This window comes from Piliocolobus tephrosceles, chromosome 13, assembly GCF_002776525.5.
Source record: "Piliocolobus tephrosceles isolate RC106 chromosome 13, ASM277652v3, whole genome shotgun sequence".
In the NCBI taxonomy this organism is placed as follows: domain Eukaryota; kingdom Metazoa; phylum Chordata; class Mammalia; order Primates; family Cercopithecidae; genus Piliocolobus; species Piliocolobus tephrosceles.
Window position 1 is genome coordinate 105,177,349 of NC_045446.1, and position 25,362 is coordinate 105,202,710.

Here is a 25,362-nt window from a genome sequence, read left to right on the forward strand (position 1 = left end):
ACAAAAAGTCATGACATTCAGAGTCTGATTTCCAGTAAATCACCCTGGACACATTTCATGGCAAACAAAATACTTGCTGAGAAATATAGTTACCAGGGCAACCATAACTGACCTTTTATGTTTTATTTATCAATTGTGTTGCTGAACTATTCTCATTCTTGGAAACAAAGGAGAAAAATGTATTATAAACAGTGATAATTAATTAAGGTTCCCCTGCTCCAAACTAAATCACTCCTACCAAATCTGTGTTTATCCAACAGACATTCTATTATCTGCTTCTTAGTCCTTGTCTAGGCTAAGGACATGGATGGCAGATCCCAAAGAAGCATTCACAAGTTACCAATATTAACCTTGCTACTCTAGATGGAGTGAATATTAATATAATCAATTCTCAACAGACAACAGGACAGATACGGAAATTCTTTGCTGTGGCATCATCACAACTCCTGCCACCTAGTAAATCCTCTTGAAATATGGAATGAAGGAATTTTAAAATGTGTGAATAAATCTGCTTATCTTTAAAATTATAAAGTAGTTTTAGCATCCTAGAATACTGTTATACTTGCTTGAACTAGGCAAAGAAGAGAAACAAAACAAAACAAAAACTGGAAGAAAAAGGCAATGGTGTAGAGTTCCCAGTGTACAAAATGGGAAATGAAGAGCATTTATAATGAGTGGGATTTACTAATAATCCTTATCAAGGAAGTAGCAAGGGAACAACAAAGAAAACCCTGAGCTGCAAGTCAGGCCTGGGCTTAGCCCTGGCCTTGGATCCACTTGAATAAGTCATTCTCTTTTTTGAGCTGGTCTCCTCATTTACAAGATGAGGGAGTTCTGTGTGATCTCTGAAGTCCCCTTCAGCTCTAAATTTCCATGATACAGTGACCTGCCTTCCCTCTGAAAGGGAAGGAAGATATCAAGGACATCTCAGAAGGGTCTCTGGGAAGAGTGACATTCAGTCTGCTGCTCAGACAAGGACAATCAACACCCAAGCGGCCTTGGGTCACTACAACGTGACGTTTCCAGCCTCAGCTGGGTGCTCCCTAGAATCTCTGAGCTCCCCAGGAGGGAGAATATTTCAAACCTTCCCAGTTTCTCACCCTGCACAGCTCCATCTCACCAGCAACAGGTTTAGCATGGGATCCTACTTTCCCAAGAAGGTTCCCCCTCCCTCTGGTCCTCAGCCTTGTGGGGTGCAATCTTATCTACACCCACCCTCCTTCTTAAAGCCTTGCCCATTATCTCCACCTCAGAAGAAAACGATGGTCTCTGCACCCCACTCCTCTCAGCAAATGCTTCCTCCTGAGCCTCATCATGGCCCTTGATGGTCAGTGATCAACTCTCACTTCCCTATTTTTCATCTCCCTCTGTAATATCTCTTATTTTATGATATATATAAACCTTCTCACACCTCTCTAATTCAAAAAAAATACATACTTTAAAATTTATCTAAGTTCTACATCTCCTTATTTCCAGTCCCCTTCTCCCTCACCTTACTTTCACCAGTCAAGCCTCTTAAAACACGTGTCTACAGTCGTGCTTCCTAGTCTGCACTTCCATTTGCTCCACGCACTGCCATCTGGTTTCCACACTCACTGCCGCACTGAAATTGTAAGGCAGAGGGCCCCTATGAATACCTAAGTGGTACAGCCATGATGGCCTCCCTTATCTTATTTGACCTCCCTATAGCATTTGACACTGGCTCACTCACCTTCTTAGATGCCAAAACAAAAGGCTTTCCTGGCTTTCCTCAAAGTCTCGGACAGCCCCTTCTTCACTCCTCTCACTAGTTGATCTTGTTCTGCATACCTTTAATTGTTGACGTTCCTGACATTCTGTCCTTAGCTTCTCTTCCTCTTTCATTATACATTCTTCTTAGGAGATCTCATCCATGGCCATGTCTCCAAATGAGTGCTGAATGTGCCTCCAACTCAACCTCTGCACGGTCAAGCACATCCTCTTTAACCCCATCACTGTCTACCTTCTAAACTTCCTATCTTAGTTACTACACCCATCACCTACTTAGGCAGCCAAGCCAGAACCTGACCATTAACCTAGACTCCTCCTCTTCCTACTCTCTCGATCAGTTATGAAATTCTACTTTCCTAAACATACCCTGAAACCAACTTCCTCCCAAGCTGCATAGCAAGTACCTGGGTTCTGGCCCTCAAAATTTCAGCTGGCCTTCCACAGCTGCTCCCTAACTGCTCTCCTAGCTGAGGTCTCTAATCTTCCAGATTCATTCTGTACCCTTCCCGCTCCCCTCATTGACATTCTCAATGGAATAAAGCCCAGACTTCTCATTATTACCAAGTTGGTCCTGTATGATTTGACAATTGTGTACCCTCTCCAGCTTCACATTTTGGTGCTGCTTCAAAGGCTATTCCCCTCAGTCATAGCAAACTATCTGCAGTTCCCAGAATCCCCCATGCTTTTGTCTTTCTGCCCATTATCTCTCTACCCGGAAAAACTCCTCTAATACCGTCTATCTGGCTATCTCCTACCTAGCTTTCAAGACTCAACTCAAGAGACCCTCAGAGGTCTTTCCTGACTCTAAGTCTCCATATTGAGTTAGACATTCCTCTTCTATGCTTCCACAGCACTCCCAAACTATATCTATTATGCTTCTTGGCACATAGTATTGTTATTTTTACTGTGTCCTGAAAAAAAAAAGAATCTAAAATATAAGTTCCTTGAGGGAAGAGAGCCTATATAATTCATCTTTGTAAACCTAGTGCTTACCAGTGTCTAGCACATAGTAGGTGATACACACATACACACAAACACACACACTTACCCATGCACACAGACATGAATGCATTTTCCCAAAAGGATGAGGACAAAATTTAGTCACATTAATTTTAACTCTTAAACAGTATTTCCTGAAGCTTCTCTATATTCACTGTAGCCCAAAGCCTTCTTGAGTTGAGTCACAAAATGATTTCATTTGTCATTGGAAGTAGAGGTGGAAGACCTTATAACCGTGTTTCTCTTATAAGATGGTTAATTCCGCTTGGAAAATATTTGCTGTGCACTAGACATCATGGAGGCCCCTAAAGAGTTAGCGCCTTTAAGGAACTGACAATCTCACAGAATCTGGAAGATATATGTCAAGAAAAAGGCTGTAGTGAAGTTGTGGCATGTATGCATTTCTGTGCATTAATATTTTTTAAAATATAATAAAACAAATAGGACTACACATGAAAATTTTGTTTTCAAAGAAAATACTCATTCCTTGTATTAAGATTTGGAAGTTAATTCAAACGTCCTTCTGCCACCTCTCAGTTTTGTTAGTTATTAGGCTTCAAATCACTGTCATTGGGCAAGCAGTGAACACGGAATAATTATTTCATACTTTTCCCTCTCCTTCTCTATCATCTTTAAATCCACAATATCTCAATCCAACTGATGTCAGTAAATCCAGTCTGTCCCAACTTTTCTCTAAAACTCTTAAAACTATTTGAATGAGGTGTTGAGCAGCTGTCAGTTATGGATTTGAAAATAAAAAAGAGCCTGAAAATTGTACGTTCAGTATAAAAAGATTAGGTGAAGCAATTCAGAATGTTTAAGAACTTTAAATCAAGTTAAAAGCAGTTACTATGGCCAGACCTCATGAAGCTCTGCTTAAGAGTCGCATTAACCTGGCAGTCAAAACTATTTAAAATGAATAATTTTTTTTCACATTTCACTCACTTTCAGCATCGCACACACACAAAAATAACAATGTGAATTGGCATATGGCAGTAGAGTCATGTAACAGTAACCTTCAAGATTTAGCTTCCTAAGGACAAAGCTAGAAATATTAATCTATGCACTAGATGAGCTACACCCATCTAAGGCCAAAAGGGGTAATTCTTCCAATGAGGAAACAACTATTAAGATATTCCAAAGGCTTTTAGACATGAAAAGCAAGAGGAGAGTCAAGAAAAATTCACAAGCCCACAATAACTCAGTCCAATGTTCAATAAAAACCTACTAAATTTGGAGTGAATATCAACATAACTCAACCCTCTTCCAACCTCCTCTCACTAGTTAAAAATACCAATGAGTATGAGAATTTGGCTTTTTAAATGGTTTTTCGTCTAGAGCTATGCTGCCCTATATGGTAGCCGATAACCACACATGTCTACTTACCTATGAATTAATTTAATTAAACAAGATTAGAAATTCAGCCCCTTACTCACACTAGCCACATTTCAGATACTAAATAGTCACATGTGACCAGTGGTTACTATACTGAACAGCACAGATATGAACTATTTCCATCATCATAAAAGTTCTATTAGACAGCACTGGAGGCATAGCCAGAAAAAGGATGCCAGACTAGCCAGCCCAGTTTCCCGAGCTCTGCTGATCAACTGAGCACTTTTTGGTCATCCTACCCATAGGAGATCAGTCACCTCCTAAAGGTAATATGCAAAATGTCCACAAGGATGTGTCCTTTACATAAAGGAGTTAAGAAAATGCAGACTACTACTCAGCATGTTTCCACATTAGGCCTGAGCTACACTGTCTCTACTCAACTGTAAATCAAAAGGCTCCCACATATCAATTTCATTCATGCCCCCCCTACTAACTAATATGTGCTAAGGAACCATGCACAGTCTTTCTGGATGTCCTAGAGCATGCTGAAAACCAGGGGGCAAACATTAATCTACCTAAAGAATAGAAGTTGCCATTAAGCTGACCTAGATTCTTCCTGCCATCCGGAAAGTGCTCCCTGTGCTACACTAGGATTTGTTTTTGTTCTCTGGTGGTACTTGTTAAAAGCAGCACATGTCCAGAAAAACAGCTTCCATCTATCCTCCCTCCATGCTTAAGCCTGACAAAGCTGCCACTGGTCACGTGAAATACAAGGATAGTTGTGAGGTTTATTAATTTTCTCTGTATTCAACAACTTCAAGTATCTTAATTAAACATTTTAAGTAATATGGACAGGCTGAACTGGTTCTCTCTGGTTCCCTATACCATGGTAAAGACACAATTTGGCATACTGGTATGCTACAGTGAGAAATGGACTCCAATATAAATACTTGGGCCAGGCGCGGTGGCTCATGCCTGTAATCCCAGCACTTTGGGAGATCAAGGCGGGCAGATCACGAGGTCAGGAGATCAAGACCATCCTGGCTAACACGGTGAAACCCCATCTCTACTAAAAATACAAAAAATTAGCCGGGCAAGGTGGTGGGCGCCTGTAGTCCCAGCTACTCAGGAGGTTGAGGCAGGAGAATGGCGTGGAACCGGGAGGCAGAGCTTGCAGTGAGCCAAGATTGCACCACTGCACTCCAGCCTCGGCAACAGAGCGAGACTCCGTCTCAAAAAAAAAAAAAAAACAAAACAAAAAACCCAAACACCTGGAATCTGGTTCTGGTGTTGCCATATCCTAGCTTTGTGACTGGCTAAATCACTTTAAGTCAAATCCATTTGCTTAAATAACCTCCTCCCCAGAGTTCATTCACTTTCAAGACAATACTCTCACCTTCAATGACTCTTCTGCACCTTGGTTAACAGGCTTTCACCCCACACCAATCCTGCCCATCTTCCACCTGGTACTGACTCCCTCCTTCTTCCACAACTTTAACTTCCAGTCCTCTGACTAGTCATTTTTGGGCATTCATCACAGGCTCTTTATCTCGTTACCAACACACCTTCCTTAAGATTCGACCTCTCTGCAGCACCCCTTAAGGATCTCTCATGCACTTTTGCCTGTCTTCAGCACCTAATACAATGATTGGCACACACTGGGTCTTTCAATGAATGTGCATGGAACAAGTAACTGAATAAAAGCATAATGTAAAACTTTTGCTATCATCTTGATATGGTTTGGCTGTGTCACCACCCAAATTTCATCTTGAACTATAGCTACCATAATTCCCATGTGTTGTGGGAGGGACCTGGTGGGAGACAATTGAATCATGGGGGCGGTTTCCCCCATACTATTTGCGTGTCAGTGAATAAGTCTCACAAAATCTGGTGGTTTACAAGGGGAAACCCCTTTCACTTGGCTCTCATTCTATCTCTTCTCTGCTGCAACGTAAGATGTGTCTTTTGTCTTCTGCCATGATTGTGAGGCCTCCCCAGCCACATGGAATGGTGAGTCCATTAAACCTCTTTTTCTTTATATAAACTACCCACTCTCAGGTATGTCTTTACCAGCAGTGTGAGAACGACTAAGACACATCTCTTTGCAGATGACTTTCAAATCTGTGTCTGTAGCGCTACTCTCAACCTTTCTACTAAACTCTTATTTCAAACTGCTTTCTAAACATTTCTACCTGAATGTTCCAGTGATACCTCAGGTTTAACATATCCAAATCCAAGTTCATTGCATTCCCTTACTAAACCCACACATAACATTTACATTTTTGTTCATTAGAGTAGCGATTCTCTTAGTCACTGAAGTCCAAAATCAAAGCACATCTTCATTTCTATTATTTGTTTTCCCTCAATCCCCATTCTCCAGTCAGCCATCAATGGAGGCTCCATTCTACCTCCTATTCTTCCTTCACTGCCCTAATTCAACTTTTTGTTGTCTTACTTGAACTATTATACCCCTAACCAATCTTTCCATTTCTAATGGAAGATCCTCTCAATTTCTAATCATTGTAGGACTCATTAACCTCTCAATTTCTTATCATTGCAGGATTCATATTCCTAAAGAATCAACCTGATGTTACTTCACTGTTCAAAAAATTTAAGACTCCCCAGTGACCTCTTGAATTTATTTATTTATTTGTTTATATATTTATTTTTTGAGACAGGGTCTCACTCTGTTGCCTAGGCTAGAGTGCAGTGGTGCAATCACAGCTCACTATAGCTCCCACCTCCCAGGTTCAAGCAGTTCTCCCACCTCAGCCTCCCAAGTAACTAGGACTATAGTTGTACACCAACAGGCATTTTTAAAAATTTCTTGTAGAGACGGCGTCTCACTATGTTGCCCAGGCTGGTCTCAAGCTCCTGGGCTCAAGCAATCCTCCCACCTAGGCCTCCCAAAGTGCTGGGATTATAGGCATGAGTCATAGTACCTGGCCTTGAATTTAATTTAAACCTGACATTCAAAGTTTTTCCACAATCTGGCCCCAAGCTATCTGTTGCTTATCTCATCTCTCACTAGCCATTTTAGTTTTCCTACCTGTAAGCGTTTATTCACATAGTTCTCCTCAACATGGAATGCCCTTCCTTCTCACCTCTTTCTCAATAGCAATCATTCCCATATTTTCAAGACTTTGTTTAAATGGAAAGCCTTCTAGGCATCCCAACTCCAGGCTAGCTCCCTCCTTTATATTCCTCTAATGGAAAGACAGAGGTGCCTGTGATCGGAAATCTCAGCTCCTGAACCAGTTCTCTGCTGTGGCCACAACCACATCTTCCAGAACCCCAACGAGAATACGAACAGAGGAAAGGTCAGGCAAATAGCTATTCTCTGACACCGCCTATGACTTTGGCCTTAGCCCTGATGTGCTCTCGCAGTAAACCAGGCTTCATTTGCTCCAGCCTTGTTGTTTGGAAATTGAAAGACTCATTCTGTTAAGGCCAGTGGTTTTTAAACCTTTTTTTAAAAAAGTAAAACACTTTTTTCAAAGAGAATCTTATGGGGGAGATCCACTATATAAACATGGAGTTTCTCTTGTTGAAATGGTAGAGTGCTTTGGGAACTAGCACCAGATAAATGTTATCAAATGAATTTAACTTCGATCAGTTATTCCATTATAAGTACATTAGATATTCATATTTTTAAAAAATTTATCCTTTTCTTGCTCCTTTAGTTCATGCAAAGTTCAGGTCAAAATCTTGAAGGTGATAACCTCATTTTAAAAAATCCCAAAACCTTGAAAAGTATTCCATTAAAACGTAACTCTATGCACTCACCTTGTGAAACAAGGATAAAGAGATGTAATCACAGGTAAATTAATATGAAAATGGGAGATCATTTTTAGTTTAAAAAAGGTGAAAAAAATTCTGCTACTACCTTAGTCTGAAATTCTAACTTTCTAGATCTGATTCATGCTGTTGCATGAATGGAATATAATGTTTGAGGAATAATAATTCAAAAGGAAAAGAAAACTGAACAGTGGTTAAGAATCATCAACTTGTTTTCATGCAAATGACCAGAATAATGAAATAAGCAATCCTGCCGACAGGACTTACATGTAATTGTTTTTAAATAGGATGCTTGAAGCATTAGCTACCTAATTCTAGAAGAAATTGATTAATCTTTTCTTCTTCTTAGATAATACCAATCATATACTATACATTAAGACACTAACAAAAATGTGTATTTCAAAGATATAATTTTTCTTGAATATTGCCATCAAATCATTATTTACTTGACATTAGGTCATGCCGAAAAATATATATCTGCTGAGAGATACGGTGGAAAGAAAGGTTAATGTCTCTAACTTAAAAGGTCTTTTAAAAGGCAATCCCTGAAAAAAAAAAAAAAAAATCTACCAAGAAAGAGAATATGGCACTTGGTAGAAATCAAGGAGGACATAGCATTCCTCTCAAAACTTCAACTAATTGCAAGAATCCATTCACAATGCCTAAGAAATGCAACCTGTGTAACCTAAGATAATGTAGAGCTATACAGCTACAAGGGAAGCATCGATAAAATACTACAGTTCTCCATAATTCGTAATTCAAAGCCTTTAAAGTACCAAACACAGACTAGGCTGGATGCAAGCCTTAGGCAGGGAAAAGGGAAGTCTAAATGGATGGATGTGACTATGAAGGGAACACTTAAGAACTAAGCCATACAACAAGTTATGAGAGGCCCTCCTCCCCCTCCCAATACTGTCAGGAAGTTAGAGTTATTGAATAGGCATCACTCATGACAGTGAGAAAAAGGGCTTGCCACCCCCTCCTCTCAAAAACTCCTTCACAAGGTCACAGATCTATCAGTGTTACAAATGCATTTAAAAAATAATACAGCAATAAACTCTGGTTAGAGTGGTTCCACCTCTATATTCACAGGAAAGAACAAACTCCAAACTTCTCCTAAATTAAAAGGTAATGTGAGCAAACACATACTCTCTCTGCCTACACATGAAATCTCTCCCCTCTTCCACACAAGACCAAAAGGGAACCTACTTTCTGTTTAAAGCTAGATCGGTTGTAGGCAATTAACTTTATAAGCTAACTTTGCCAGTCCTATTTCACACTGACTGTATAGTCACACAAATAGTGGAAGCATCACCACAAAACAGACTGCCTTACCCATGTCATTTTTTTAAACACAGCAACGAGCCATTTCTCAGGTTTGATCCGATTACTGTGATCTATTTTTTGATCCTGTAGCCACTGACTCCACATACATCTTTATTACTGTAAAAGGAAAACTGTTACCCTGAGGCTTAAATTTCCCTATGTTCACCATGCCTCTTCTAAGAATATATATATCTCAGTTTTAAGACAAGCCTCTCATGAAAGCTGAGGTGAAGAGGAACAGACGACCTCAGAGATAAGTTTCTTGGTTTGTTGCTTCAACTCTAAAGTGACGATATAGCCTCAGCAATGACTCAAAGTCCAGGTATCCCAAGACTGTGAAGTGATTAAATAAATGGAAAGAGATTCTCTTATCTGGGCTGCTAGACTAAATCTCTCTAATGATTGCCCAACAACCAAGTATGAACAAACACACTAGAAGTCATTCCTTCAAGATACAAAAGAGGCACGTTGATAGCTCTTCATTCATTATGGGAGAACAAACAACTTCGACTAAGAATTATAGCCCTAAAAAAGCTGATAATAAGACCACCACTAAATTAAATTCATAGACACTAAGGCCTTGGCATATTCTGTATCCCAACAACCAGTATTTATAACAAATGAAAAGGATAGGATATATACATATTAGAAATCAAATTGTGTAAAAAATGTTAAATGTCATGAAATAGTTAGAGAAGTTGTAATAGAAGTTGAAAGGAAAACATACTCAAGCTGGGAAATTATGTAAGACCTAAAAACACTGGACTTCTGTCTTTACATATGCATGGCATTTAAATATGCCTACATGGAAGGTATGAGGATAGGACATTTCTTTCCGTGGAAACAAGTTGGGCAAAATGTGTAGCAGGCACATAGAAGAGACTCAGGCCATTCAGAGAAGTTTGTTTGATAGGAAGGAAGAAGATAAGTTAGGAGTAGCCCTTAGGGAAGTACAGAAGAAGGGTTCAAAGAAAGGATACCTAACCAGCCTGAGTAATCACAAAAGTTTCCTTGCAGAATGCAGTGCTTGAGGTGAATCCTGAGAGACACGTAGGAACTAGCCATATAGATTAAGATGCTTCAGGTAGGGGAGGTAGCATATAAAAAGCAGAGCGGCATGGGAGAGCGTGGTGCATCTAAGACACATTTACTCTGGTAGTCCTAAAGCAAGAACAATGGTGTGGAAAGCCGGCAAGAAATGAGCTTGAGAGGAAGATAGAGGCCAAGCATGAAGGACACTGCAGGGCACACTGAAAGAGGGTAAGCCTCACCTTTAAGGTGCCAAGAAAAACATTTAAAGTTTTGAGCAAGAAAGTGACATCTACGGTGTATTTTAGGAAGATTCCTCTAGAAGCAGTATTAAGCATGCATTACAAGGAATGAGGCTAGCAGTAAATGAAACAATTAAGAGGCTGTTAAACCATTGTAAGTCTACTTCCCTCATCCGTAAAATGAAGACAGGCAGGACCTAGAGCTAATACAGGGGGAAATGACAGGAAAGGAGGGAATTCTCTATGAGGACTCCTAGGTTTATTTAACTTATTGGATGGATGGTGGTACCCTTCATCAGGATAGGAAACATGGAATAGAGGGAGATGTGGGAAGAACAGAGTTTTGTTTTGTTTTGTTTTGTTTTGTTTTGTTTTGTTTTTAAGACAGAGTTTTGCTCTGCTACCCAGGCTGGAGTGCAGTGGTGCGATCTCAGCTCACTGCAACCTCCGCCTCCCAAGTTGAAGCGATTTGCCTGCCTCAGCCTCCCGAGTAGCTGGGACTACAGGCGCCCACCACCACGCCCGGCTAATTTTCGTATTTTTCAGTAGAGACAGGGTTTCACCATATTGGCCAGGCTGGTCCCGAACTCCTGACCTTGTGACCCACCTGCCTCAGCCTCCCAAAGCGCTGGGATTATAGGCGAGAGCCACCATGCCCGGCCAGAACAGATGTGAAGTTCAGTTTTAGACATCTTGAATTTTAGGAAAATACAGTTCAGTGTTTAAAACTATGAGTTTTGAACATAGATATAGTTCAGATCCTGGTTCTGATACTTACCATTTGTGTTTCTTGGACGAGGGACCTATTACTGTCCTCTCCTCTTCCTCTTCTGTAAAATGGGGCAACGGTAGTAACTATAGGGTGACAGTGAGGATTAAATGAGATCATGAATACAGACACTAAATACAATTGCTGTTTTGTCATTCATATTATTTGAGAAAACTGGAACATCTGGGCTGAGATGTCCAAGAACTACTTTTAGAACAGTCTGAAGTTTAAATGCAAAAGACATCTTGACTGTGCACTTAAAAGTACATTATACTGCAATTTAAAAAGAAAAGTGGGAAGAATTGGGGTTTGAGACATTTATCTGCCAACTTATTGGATGACAAGAAGGCTTTAAAAAAGCTGATCAGAAGCAAGGTAAGTCATGGTTATTAAATTTCAGAGACACACATTATATTGTAAGAAAAGGGCAGTCCTTATTTTCTTGCAAGTAACTTGATGAATTAAAAGAAAAAAATGAATTCTTTCCACTATCCAAGTAAAACTATGAACTTGGAAGGAAGAAATGGGAGAAAAGTGAAAATAGTAACTTGGAACCAACCCAAACTTGGAATAAAACTTGGAAGCAACCCAAATGTCCATCAATGGTAGACTAGATTAAGAAAATGTGGCACATATATACCATGGAATACTATGCAGCCATTAAAAAAGATGAGATCGTGTCCTTTGCAGGGACATGGATGAAGCTGGAAACCATCATTTGGAGCAAACTATCACAAAGACAGAAAACCAAACACTGCATGTTCTCACTCATAGGTGTGAACTGAACAATCAGAACACTTGGACACGGGGCGGGGAACGTCACACACCTGTTGTGGGGTGGGGGACGGGGGAGGGATAGCATTAGGAGAAATACCTAATGTAAATGACAAGTTAATGGGTACAGCAAACCAACATGGCACATGTATACCTATGTAACAAACCTGCACGTTGTGCACATGTACCCTAGAACTTAAAGCAAATAAAAATAAATAAATAAAAACAAAAGGCTTCTAAAGCAAAATACAGCCAAATGAGGAGGAAGGTCATCATAACAAATACGAGAACCTAGGATTTGTCAAATAAGAATACATACTATAGGCAGATATTAACACAGGCTGTGTGAAAGTTTAAAAGAATAGAACACTACTCATTATATTTTCAAAAGGAAAAATTGAAAGAATACACAAGAAATGTATGAAATTGGCAACTATAGGAAGTTGGGTGGGAATCGGACAAAAAAACATAGGGAATGAAATGAGAACAGATCGTTTTGATTTTGAGCCACGTTAATGATTTATATGTTTAAATTACAAATCAGCAATGATAGGGAAGAAATTAAAACAGAATATAAACAGAAATAAATGATCCTAACTATATATCTATTGATACACACACACACACACACACACAACTAATCTGTAAATTTGTGAACATGGTACTCATCAACCCTCAGTGGGATCTATTTTAAAGACAGAAAGAATGGCAAAAAATCCTGCGCTTGCTTGCAGTGAGCCGAGATCGTGCCACTGCACTCCAGGCTGGGCAACAGAGCAAGACTCCGTCTCAAAAAAAAAAAAAAAAAAAAGAAAAAAAAAAAAAATCCTGCGCTTTACTTGGTAGATTTACTGTCTACAATGGTCTTGGTGGAGTAATTCCAAAACTATTTTGTACTAAAAAGACGTTGCTGTCACTGGGAAACAGAGTTTTCACCATGGGAGAAAGAAAACACAAATAAGGAATGGGAGATGGAGAGAAAGTACCCTGGGACGTTAGACTGGAATTGAATGTATTAGCATGACATTGTGATTTAAATGAATAAATATTTTTAAAATGCACTCACACAGTTGACCCTTGAACACAGGGCCCATACTCCATGCAGCTGAAAATTCACATATAACTTTTTTTGAGACAAAGGATATTTTATTCGTGCGTACACACACACACACACACACACACACATATGCTTGTTTCCTCACTGAAAAGTTTAGAAGCAATGACAAGTCAGTAGCAATGAGCACAATTCTTAGATATCCGCTATCTAAATATCATTCTTTGACTAAAAGGAATCAGGACTCCTTGGAGAAATAACTGATTCCAGGTATGGAGGCAGGGAAAATACAGTGTAAACACAGATATCTCCTTGTGACATGAAATACAAAAGAGCTTAAAAATTAATGAGAATATATTAAAAGGATACAGGAGCCACTCTGAAGGGGTTCCCACTGGCCAAATCACACCACACTGAACCCATTGTAATTTTCTTTAAAAAAAATAAAGAAATAAAAAGAGAGAGAGAAGAGTAGGGAAGGCAAGCTCCTCTTTATTCAGAAATGCCTCTACCCAAGTAGAGGAATAAGAGAATTAGAAAATCACAGTTTTGTAACCACTGACATAATATTTGATTCAGACAAGGTTTACCAATGCTACTCAATTCATTAAGTAAAGCGCCATTAGAGAACAAGATCTTCAGGCTTGAAACTAAAGAAGACAGAGGGCTCTTCACAACGAAGTTTGTTCACAAGATATATATGCACAAGGTTACTTATGAATTATAAAGGGACAAATATGGAGAACTCTATAAATTCACCTACATTCAGTAACTAAATGTGTATCTTGAACCAAGGGATCAAACTAGTAATAGGGCAATCTGATATTATGTCCCTCTTGAGGCAGTGTTACAAGAAAGTTGGCAGTATCAGCTATGCAGGGTTCTTGCAAAAGATGTTTAATCTGAACTGAACCATGAGGAAATGATCAAACAATTTGTAGAACTGCAGAACATTCTACAAAACAGCAGGTGGATTCATCAAAATGTCAATGCCATAAAAGATACCCCTTAAAAACTCCTTAAAGAAAAAACAGGTGGCAAGCAGGGTAATGGTTCTAGATTAAAAGAGACTAGACACCATATGCAGTGCGTGATCTCTGATAGATTCTGCAGCAGAGAGAACAAAGTAATTGGGGAAATTTGAACATGGACTAGATAATTTTAATGTAATAATGGTATTGCGTGTGCCCAGGAAAATGTCTTTATTCTTAAGAGCTACATGCTGAAGTATTCATCATGATGCAATGTGCTTTCATGTGGCTTAGGGAAGAAAAAAGATGAGTATGGGTGTATACATTATGTAGAAGAGAGAGAGAGAAAGCAAACGGGGAAAATGTTAACAGCTGATGGATCTAGGTAAAAGTAAATACAAGTATTCATTGTACTCTTCTTTCAAGTTGCCTGTGGTTTTGAAATTTTTTGAAATAAAGGTTGAGGGAAAAATAGACTAGAACCTTCTGAAAGACAAAGATGAACCTAACACAGTGCCTGATATAAAAGCAGATACTCAATTTTAAAGTCATTTTTCAATGTTCATTTTTCTACCAAATGTCTTATGGGTTAGCTACAGAAACACCATTTCTTTATTAAACATAGTATATAAAATATAGAAAACTGCATAAAACAATAATGTCCTTTCTGTGTTAGAAGACCCAGCAATTAGAGATTATAATCATTTTCAGTTTCTCCACGATTACAAGATAATTCCATTCACTTATCAAAAAAACATTCAACTCCAGGTGGGATCTTGCTGTCACAGTATTCTTCAGTTTCACCTTAGAGATGACTAAGTACATCCTGAATTAATCCTTTTTACACAGTATTTTTTTCAGTGTTGCCTAACATGTGTAAGATTTACAAAAGTTATTATTATTAGCTGTAGCCAGAGATATAACACCCACTTCTAGGTATTGCTGTTTTACTAAAAGTGATTGATAAACAGAGATAGGTAAATAGGTAGAAAACACTTCCTACTTAAGAGTGTTCATATATATTATTTTATTTTATTTTTGCCATCTTGTAAAGTAAGCAGTTTGATTAAAGTACTTGGTTTTACTATCCTGTAACCTTAACTGGGTATTACCCTTGCAAACCTGGCCCAGAGATGGAGAGATTTGCTTCAGGAAAGGGAAATAAACAGCAACTAACAATTATGTGATTACTAACAAAACTAAAGACGACAGAGGGCTCTTCACAATGAAGTTTGCTCACAAGCTATGTACGCACAAGGAAAAGTGAAATTCAGTGTTACTTAAGCTAATCTCTACTTGAACCTTTTAAAAGATAAAACCATTTGAGCAGTAATTTAGTACTAAATTAACTTGGTTTTTTTCTCCCTATCTTTGAAGTTTTCATTGTTTAAGTAAGGGTTTCTGCAAGAAAAATGAAGCAATGCTCCTTTTTAATTCGAAAGAAGAAATCAATGGGATGCCTTGTAACATCTAGGAGACTGGATTTATACAAGCATATTCAGCAAAGAGCCAAATAAATAAATACCAGTTTGACATATAACCTATTCCCCAAAACTGTCCCAAAATACTTCAAGATAATCAACTTTTTAAATCACTGTATTATCATGCCGCCTAGCCTTTTTCTACTAGCAAGAACTGAACTCTGAAGGGAAGGGTGCCAGGCCGGGAAAAAAGGAAGGGAAGAACTCTGGCAGAAATTGTTCCCAGATAAAGGCTTTGAAAAGATCCTTAGGATAACAGATTTAGCATGTAGACTGAGAAAGAAAGGTTTCATTTTTTTGTTTCTTGAGCCAGTGATAATCCACCCTCTATGTTATCTACCAAAATGCAAAATGCAACCAAATTCCTAGACTTGCCCAGACGCTGGCCTGGCAGTGACTGATGGCGGTAGCTTCGTTTAGTTAGGCAGCTCTGCTCCCAAAGTCAAACGTGTTGAAAACGCTAGCTAGTAAAGGCCTGGGTTTTAAAGCACTTCCCTTCCATTTCTCTGGGTAGATTTTTTAGGATTTATTTTATTGTATTGTATTTATTTATTTTTTTCCAGTAACTAGGTAACTACACGTACCAGACACAAGCACCAAATACTCCTCTAAGGTGGTGGTATCTCTTGGATCATCTTCAGAGGAGCCAATCTCATTCACCCAAGTCAGCAGCTCCACATGAGGCCCTCTGACTGTGACCCTTAAAAAGTCTTCCTACTTCTAAAGGACTTCACTTTCTGTCTGAAAGTCTTACTTTGACAGCTTGTAATTTGTTTAGTCAATTACCCCATTTTCATATTGTAGTAAATCCCCATATTCAAATACAAACTACCAAATGAAGACAATGCATTTTCAACAATCTAAAGTTTTAAATTTTCATGAAAAGCATGGCCATAATGTCAACACATTTTGGCTTAGCCCCAAGAAACATAATCATGTATAGACCTGTGAAGTCAAAAAAGAAACGTGTGGGTTGAGGTACATTTTAGGTAAGTATGTGTTAGTTAAAATGAAAGATGTAAAAGGAAAGTGTTTATTCTCAATGTAGGCAAAGAGAAATCAGCCATCCTACACCTACAAACCAAGATAGACAGTTAAGGGAAAGAAGATAAAGAGAGTATTTTATGCAAAGGTAACCAGCTGAATGCTGATAGGCAGAACCACTTTCTTCCTCAGTTTCACTGGAGAATCATCAGTCTTCCAGTCCCATCAGGATTAAGCTGAAAAGTAATAAGAAATGAGGGCAATTAGAGAGGGAGTGGGAGAGCAATTGAGGAAGAACAACCTAAAGACAAAACAGTGTGCACTCTGAATCTGATGCAAGAAGTAAGAATTTGAGATTAGGTTTCTGAACGGGAAATGTTAGATCCTGTCCTGAAAAGAATTAGAATGGCAGTAGCTAGCAGAGGACTAGGATAGGAGGAACTGACTAGGAGTCTCCTGTTAGCAAAACACAGTTTGGAGAGAGCACTGATGTTTCCAGAGAATGTCACTCAGAAACAATCAGCCCCATTTTATTTCAGTGCAAGCAGGAAAGCTAAGGAGGGGAAAAAAGACTCCAAATTTAGGGGCCTTGGAGACCAGGATGCCGATGGTGTCATTTGTAATAATGGAGACTTTGAGAAAAGTTGATACCTACTGCAAAAAGATAAAAAAGGTTCAAATTTTTTAAACGTTAACTTTCAGGTTAATCCCAGCCAAGTGGAGATATGGCACAGACAATGGGAGTCAGGGAACTGGAGAACCCTTTGTTTTCAGGCAGATTCTTCCCACCTCCTCTAGGGACAGCATAACTTAATTCCAACTAGACACAGCAGTCCAGTGCTGGACAGCCGACGAGGAATCAGAGCACCTACCTTCCCAAGGAAGTCTGCCAAGAGCCAGATACTTATTCTAGGCATTTTTAAAAGTCTATGTCACTGGAATATCAACTTCAAACACTGAGTAGCATTTAAATATATATCATGGCACTTTCATTTCAAGCCTATTTAACATTTCTGAAATACCTAGATCAAAATGTTGGGTCAAATGTCTATATTCCAGTAAAACATCTACTAAAAGAAAAACTTTCTCCCACCTTATCTCCCTTAAGATAATCACCTCAGTCAAGACACCTGTCAGTCATAACAGGTTTTTCTCAGTGCTGGGCTTTTCTCAACCTTAACACCAAGTTTCTTTGAGTAATAACAAAGGCCACATGTCATCTGAGCTGTGCATGTGTATGAATACCTACATCACCCTTTTTTCTAACCCTAGTTCAAGGCCAACTACACCAAAGCTTTTGAGAATCAGCACTGGAAGGATCTTCAAAGAGAAACTGCCCATTAACCACAACAGCAGCTGCTGGCTACAGCCTGCAATTTAAATCTCTGAAAAAGAAACTGTGGCTTCTGAAATTTAAACAAGGAGGTGCCACTTGTAATTACAAACATTCCAGTGGGTTCCTTCCTTCATTGATGGTTTCCAAGCTAAGGCTTTTTATTTGATTTTGGTGGCGCTCCCCAAACCGTGAATGTAGACATTCCTTTGTGCTTTTCTTGTGCCCTGGTCAACTCAGAGGGGACGGTGCAGGGGGCAGGTTTTCACCTGGCCAGGGCCATTCGGACCCCTCAAAATCATCTCATGCATAATTCCCTGTTTGTCTGGAAACAAAAAAACCAAACATTAAATGCTTCAGATTTATAGTCCACATTTAATGAAATTTTTGAGAGTCTCAAAAAAAAAAAAAACCTCACATTTCATGAACCTTGGAAAATGGAACAATTTTCAGAAAAACCAAAGACTTTTAGAAATTAACACTGAAGCATTCCAACATTTCTAGCTGAAATTAAAAATTCACATTTTAAATCAATGGAACAAATATTTAGAAGGAAAGGTAGTAACGTTTTCTCTCCCCACCATCCTTCACCACCATCCCACAAAAATAAGGCCCGCATACTTACAGCTTGATGTATGAGTTTCCCACACCAAAGAAGGCATTTTGTGATCACTTCAGTTACGGAATAGCAGGCTGAAATTCGCACTTAGCCAGTTCACAATGGGAAGAGACATTTTTATTTTAAGCAATATATCCACAAAATGCAAAGGTATTTATACCATGGAGGCCTTTAAAGATAAATATACGAATGGGATATCTCACAGTCATCAAACTAACATGAGCCTTTCCTACAGAAGTCCTCACATGGAGGGTATTCATTACGGGAACAAATGGAAATGGCCAATCTCGCCAAGGGTGCTTTCCAGCACATACCACAGTTGAAGGACTAGCTACAATTACTGCATATTTACACAACTGTATTTGCACAACAGTAAAACTCATCTTATCCGATCCAAACAAAATCTTGCTCAAAATAAACCAAACCATACGAGAAGGTCTCCTCAATCGTGCTCTAGCTTCTCTGGTCTCTGCCTCTGCTTTCACCAACTGTGACAAACCTTCATTCTCTCTTCCTCAGAAAGGTAAAGCAAAAATTCGGTGCATCCAGGTGAGAATACTATGCGTACGGTCAGATAATAATACTGGGATGAGGAGTGGAAAAAGAGGGGCTGTATCTTAGAAACCTTTCTAAAAGTAATTATGGAAGAAATGACAGGATATTTAGGATTTATTGAAAGTAATCTGAGGAAAGGAGGATGCACAGAGGGAACACAGTGACCAGGGGTGGATAATTATTGAAACTGGGTGATTTGCATGATGGTTAAATATGGTATTCTTTCCACTTCGTTTATATTTTAAATTTTCCATAATAAAATGGGAAAAAAGAAAAATCTGATCAATGTTAAAAAAAAAAAAAGAGTCATCCTTCAAAAATAAAACATTTTTTTTTCTTTAAAAAACAACAAAAAAATATTCTCAGCTTTTTCTTGGCTTCATGAAAAGAGGCAAGTGCCTGGCAAGAAAATCAAGCTATGTTCTTGTTCTTGACTTAAAAATATTTCCCTTTTTCCTTAGTTATACAGAACCAGTTCTACTGCTAATATTAATCCTTGAAAAGACAAATAAAAAACTGTAAAAATCTAAATCTGAGCCTTCCGAAGCCTGGTTTTGCGTACTTATTCCAATGACACAAATCCAGATTTCTCCCCTGTGAGGGTGCTTTGGATGACATTTCTGTTGCGGCTGCCAAATAAATTCCAGAGGTTTCAGGATCATTTGTCAATACCAAAGACAACATTACCAAGAACTGGTCCTTTCTTCCCAGAGGTCACTCCTCTGATCCATGGGTTTATTACCTAGAGCAACAATTAATCTTGCTGCCTTCAAAATACAAAATATTTTTAGCCAAGATAGTGTCTATTCATGATCCGTATCTCTGACCAGGCATCCTTGCCAGGAGGCGGAACAGAAGGTCCACTGCCTGGACATCAAGGCACCTGTCCCCATCCAGGATCCGTCGCTAACCTAGCCTCAGTTCAACTGCAGAGTAATGTTCTTCCCTCCCTGGCCTTCGGCTACTTTACTTCAAAATGGGATTTCACCAGATGATTTCTAATATCTTTCCCCTCCCCAAAATTCCCTGATTATAAGAATCTCTAATTCCTCAAAAGGTAGTATTTCTAAAAACAGCTTTAGTCCCAAAATGTTACATTTTCTATGAAATAATTTTTAATGTGAATATGAATATTGTATGTGGGCAAGTTTTTGTATGCTGTACATATATATGCATACATAAGTATGTATATGTATGTATTTGTATCAGTGCTTATACATACACACACACACACACACACACACACACACACTGATACCATTAGGTGCTTATATGGGACTAATTGCTTCCAACTCAAAGCAGCAAATTTTCAATTCTGCAACAGATGTCGCTGTGTGATTTCTCCTTTCTGTGCTGGATTTTCAGTTAAAAATGCCCAGCATAATGGTCAGAACTATTCTTCCCAAGAAAAATAGACAGCATTTGAATCCTTTTTGAATTGAATTCATTTTGAATTTTCTTCATCTGCTGGTAAATTTCCATTCAAATTATAGTATTGATTAGTTTGGCCCAATTTAAGAGATTCCCCACATTAAAATGCACCTTTTGCTAAAAACACACACACACGCACAATCATTTTTAAAATGTAAATTCTAAGTGACCAATTAGGCATTAAAACGTCATGTACAGAAACCCCAAGAGAATGAGACAGTTTATATTCATAGCAATCTTATCAATTTTTAAAGCCTCAAAAATCATTTAGCAATATAGGCCAAGGGATAATAAAAATTCACTTATGTATGAGACTAAAAGGTACCAGATGTGCGAAATAGTCACTAAAAACTCCAAGAGCACCATCAGTAAGAATACAATTTTTGGATGTTGGTTTTCACAGCATTTCTTTCCAAATAAATAGTAAGGCTAATGTTATAATTGCAAGACATCTTACCAGTCTGACATTCACTATCAACCACTTCTTGACACATGTCATAGAAAAGTGACATCTCTTTCCCTTCAACCAATATATCCTCCAACGACATCAACCTCAACAGGTAGCTAGCATTGTCTTCTGTTGAAATTTAGAGCTGGGAGAAAGGATTTCACAATCTCTCTTTGAGACCCAGGAACCCGTTACCTTCTGGGATTTTAGAGAGTGTGGAGAGAGACGAGCAGGCAGTGAGCCGGGGACCAACTCCGATAAGAATATGAAGTCAGGAAGTGAGAGAGGAAACGAAAGTGTCCTGCCTGTTGGTGTCTTCCCTGTCCCACTCCCCTTTACCAGGAGGGCCATTGGGGAAAACTGGATAAAGCATGTACAACATCCATATGAATAAAGCTCTTTGTTCCAGAGAACTGCCTGCTCTTTTATTCCCCCCTTTTCTGTATTTGTTCATTTCAAAAGATTGCTCAATGGGTCTCTTGTTCCTCCAAAACGTCCCAGGCAAATAATGCAAGCTTGTCTCGTCACACAAGTCACTAAATGAAGCCTTGTGCGTCTCCAGTGACACACTGTAAATATAAAGTGGCATTAATGAGGGATATTTTATCAAATCTATCACAGACAAGTGCAAGTCCCTCCTGCGGCTATTCAATTTGATGCAGGGAAAGGCAACAATAACAGGGCGGCACTTTTGTAAAGTCTCTATCCCCGGTTTGCAAGCCTCAACAGGCCATAGCAAGCAGAACTCAGCCCCCCTCCTTCCCATCACCACCATAAAACCCCCACCCACCAGCCATCTTCTCTAATCCTGAAAATGATAAGAGGCGGGTGATCAGCTACTGGTTCACTCGGGAACAAAAACAACATCATGCGTGCACTTTAACGTAACAGGGGTGATTAACACTGTGGAGTGAGCTTAAGCAAACCCATTTTTGCTGCATTTCATTAACATCCATTTCATCCAAACATCACAGGAGAAATGAGAGGAGATTTTCTGCGGGGATGGATGGCTTGTTACAGGAGAAAACAGAACCAGGACCCACGCACGATGGTCCTAATTCGCTTTCCCAGCAAGGATGTAAATCAAACAAGCCTAATGAAGTTAGATGCACCAACAGGTTTCTTTAACCCTGGGAGTGGGAACTGGAGGCCTCTGAGAAAGCTTAAACTAACAGAACTGAGGAGGAAAAGTCCCTTAGTGCCCACCTGAAATTTACCCCTGGGGTATGGGACCCCGCAATGAGCCAAGACCTCCTCTCAAACTCACCAAGAAATATATATGCATTAAGAGAAAAAAAATTAAGAAAGTCATCTCATCCCCTCACTACAAATCAAACCCAATTACTTTCTAATTTGAACACAATCTGATAACCAGCATACAAACAGGGATGTACACAAGAGCAAGAAGCTGCTTCCATGGTAACTGGCAACAGAATTTTCATGTAGCTTTGACATGCACGGTTGAGTTCCAGACCGCTCCTAAGTCAGCATATATCCCTCGCAGGGAAGGCAACTTCTCACCGCGAGATAGTTACAAATATAGTACCGTTGCTACTATCCGATGCCTTCAATGAGCAGTCTTGACAGGGGAGGCATAATCTAATCCTACTCCGTTGCCAAGCGTCATTGCACGACTCCCATTTTTAGTCAAAAGGCAATATCCCCGACCACAGCTTTCCCCCCCCCCCCCCCCCCCCCCCTTTTTTTTTTTTTTGTGCAGCCAATACAAGTCTATTGTTGCCTCTATTATGCGCCAGTTACCGAGCCTTGACTCACGCTCACGTTTAACTGACACTGGCGCTTTTTACAATGCAGCAGCATGAGGGATCTCTTTCAGGAACATTTTATTGAACCCATCCAGTCAGAGGCATCACCCGAAATGAAGTTGTAACCACACCGGCATCGGCTGAACCCAATTATCTCCTAACTCATAAATTAAGAATTCACAGAGGAAAAATACATAAACAACACCCGGAGACAGTGGCATGGAAGAAAAAATCGTCAGCGCTGGAATTGACGCTGCTGCCAGACGCCCCCCAATAGGTTCCCCAAGCCGAGCTCCTTTCCAAGCCTATTTGGGGGCAAGCAGCCAACCTGGCGTCCCCCAAATCTCAAGCTAGCACCCCCACACATCCCCCGTCTCCTACAGCGTGTCTCCTGCGGTGTTTACATAACTGTGTGTCCTCTAGCGTGTAAACAAAAGGCACAGCCCAAGCGGACAGGCGCCCCCGAAGCTGCACGGTGGCCCCAACGCTGTGCCCGTCCGGGCCTAGGGCTCCGCAGGTGGGGACTGAGCTCTCGGCGTCCTCCGCCACTTGTTGCTCCCGGGTCCTGCAGCTCTGGAGCTGCAAGGAGGGGCTTTGCAGGCTCCGAGCCCTGCTGCATCCCCTCCGGCATCGCTGCTCGCCCCCGCGGCCCCGTACCACTCCGTCCTGGCGCCCGCCTGGAGCCTGCAGCAGGGGCCAGGGGACGCCGCGCGGCTGCCGAGCGCGGCGAGGTGGCGGGAAGGGAGGCTGGGTGCAGCACGGCCGGCCTCTCCGCTGGGGAAGAGCTCCGGCTCCCTTTTGTTAGCAAAAGCAAACACTGCCCTCTTCTTTCCCGACCGCGCCAACGCGCCCGGCACACGGACAGCCACACATAGGGCTCCAGCCGAGTGCTCGGCGTCTTCAGGGAAGGCACAGGGCGTGCAGAGCCGCCCCTGGGCAAATTCCCAAGACTGCTCTTCACGCAGGGGGCGCGCGGAGGCCCGCAGGGTGCCTGCCTGGCCGCAGAGGCCGCTACGCCCCCTCCGCCACCCTCGGGCCGCGGAAAGAACGGGCAGCCGGGAAATCCCGTGTCCCCACTCGTGGCAGAGGACGCTGTGGGGCGGGCGGGCTGCGGGCTCCCAGCGCCTTCCCGCAGAGGCGGCGACAGCGGCCGCCCCCCCGCGGGGCCGGGCCGGGGAACTTTCCCCGCCTGAAGCCAGGCCAAAAAGACCCGCAGCGGAGCCGAGGGGGCGGAGGGCTGCGATCTGCCGGAGGGAAACACGAGAGGCGTGCAATTTGGGGACAGGGGAGAAAGGCAGAGCGCGTGGGGGGAAGGGGCAAGGGAGATCAGAGAAGTCTGGGGATATCCTGGGGACCGGGGAGAAATCACGCCGCCGGCGGCTGGGAGTCAGCCACCGGGAGGCTTCGGGGATGAAGAACTAGGGGGGACCCTTTGGAGAGGTGGGGGCGAATGGGCAGCCCTGGGAGGTGGGAGGACCTGCAAGTTACGGGGACAACGGCGAGTTTAGGAGGGTCCGGAAGGGCTGAGGTTGTCTGGGATTCATCCCCTTCCCCCATGCTTAACAGCCCCCGGGCCCCCCATTCTCACTCCACGCTGCACCCCGCGCAAAGCCGGGTAGAGAAGGTGTGGGTGCAGCCATCCCTGGGGACTCTCATTCACACTCAGCCGGGCAGGGGAGAAGGGGCTCACAGATCCCCTCAGCCCCTTCCCTCTCAGCCCTGAGTTTCCTCTCTACACTCCCTCCGCTTCGGATTTAGGAAGTGGGGGGGAGGTTGTCATGGAAACGTTTCCCCCCTCTGTGGCTACGGCTACTGGGGTGCCTTGAGAGATTCAGGGGCCAACCGGCCGGTGCCCACACCTACCTGTGGGGATCAGTGCCGCGGCGGAGAAGAGCAACAGCAGAAGCCGGAGCCGGAGCCCGGGAGGCGCCGCCGCCGCCGCCACTGCCGCTGCCGCCGCACACTGGGATCCGCTCGGCAGCACTGCACTCGCCATGTCGGGCACCTGCCTCAGACTGGCGGCGTTGGCTGCCTCCGGAGCCCGAGCGGACAGCTAATGATATGCTAATGACATGCGCTGGAGGCGGAGTCCGGGTATACCAATCACAGCACCGCGAGCCCAACCCGGCTCTCGGAGGGCCTCGCCCCCTCCCCCACCCCGCCCCCTGGCGCTGGCGTCCGGCGGCGCGCCCGCGCCACCTAGGGGCGGGGCCAAGGGGAGGGGCGTATGCAAATATGTTTATGTTAAAATTCGGTTTTGCTTTCCCCGGATCGAGGAAAAAGTGTTCTCCTGGGCGCCTGGCGTGCGAGGACTCGGGCTCCAGGGGGCGGGTCTAGCTTCTTGTACACCTTTATTAGGAGTGTTTATAGCAATCGCTGTATCAGACCGGCGACTGGAGAATCTCCCTTAGAGGGTCCTCTGTCCCGCACACCGAGTGCATCTGGCCTGCGAACCAGACGTTGCAAATTTCCGTCACTCACCTTGCACCGAAGGAATAGATCTTTGGGAACGGGGGCTGTGCGGGAGTGGAGAGTAAGAATGCAGGTCCCCGGATTGACAAAACAATCTGGGAGAAGTGCATGCGTGCTTTGCACGTCCGGCGGAGCGGGAGAGCCCGCTCAACAGCCTAGCGGTAGACTCGGGGATAGTTGGAGAAGGCAGCCGTAGAGTCGGGTTCTGAGATTTTCCAGTCGGTCTC

General features: G+C 41.8%; 1 protein-coding gene across 6 annotated transcripts in view; it reads right to left on the reverse strand.

Annotated features, from left to right (window-relative positions):
- The window catches only part of CADM1 (cell adhesion molecule 1), a 337,589-nt gene extending 312,801 nt beyond the window's left edge, over positions 1–24,788 (reverse strand). For all 6 annotated transcript variants that reach the window (XM_023208283.2, XM_031936683.1, XM_031936682.1 and 3 more), the window contains exon 1: positions 24,527–24,788. In XM_023208283.2, coding sequence (XP_023064051.1) covers positions 24,527–24,659 — 133 coding nt within the window. In that variant the 5' untranslated portion in view covers positions 24,660–24,788. The remainder of the gene's footprint in view (positions 1–24,526) is intronic.
- Between the last annotated feature and the right edge of the window lie 574 nt (positions 24,789–25,362).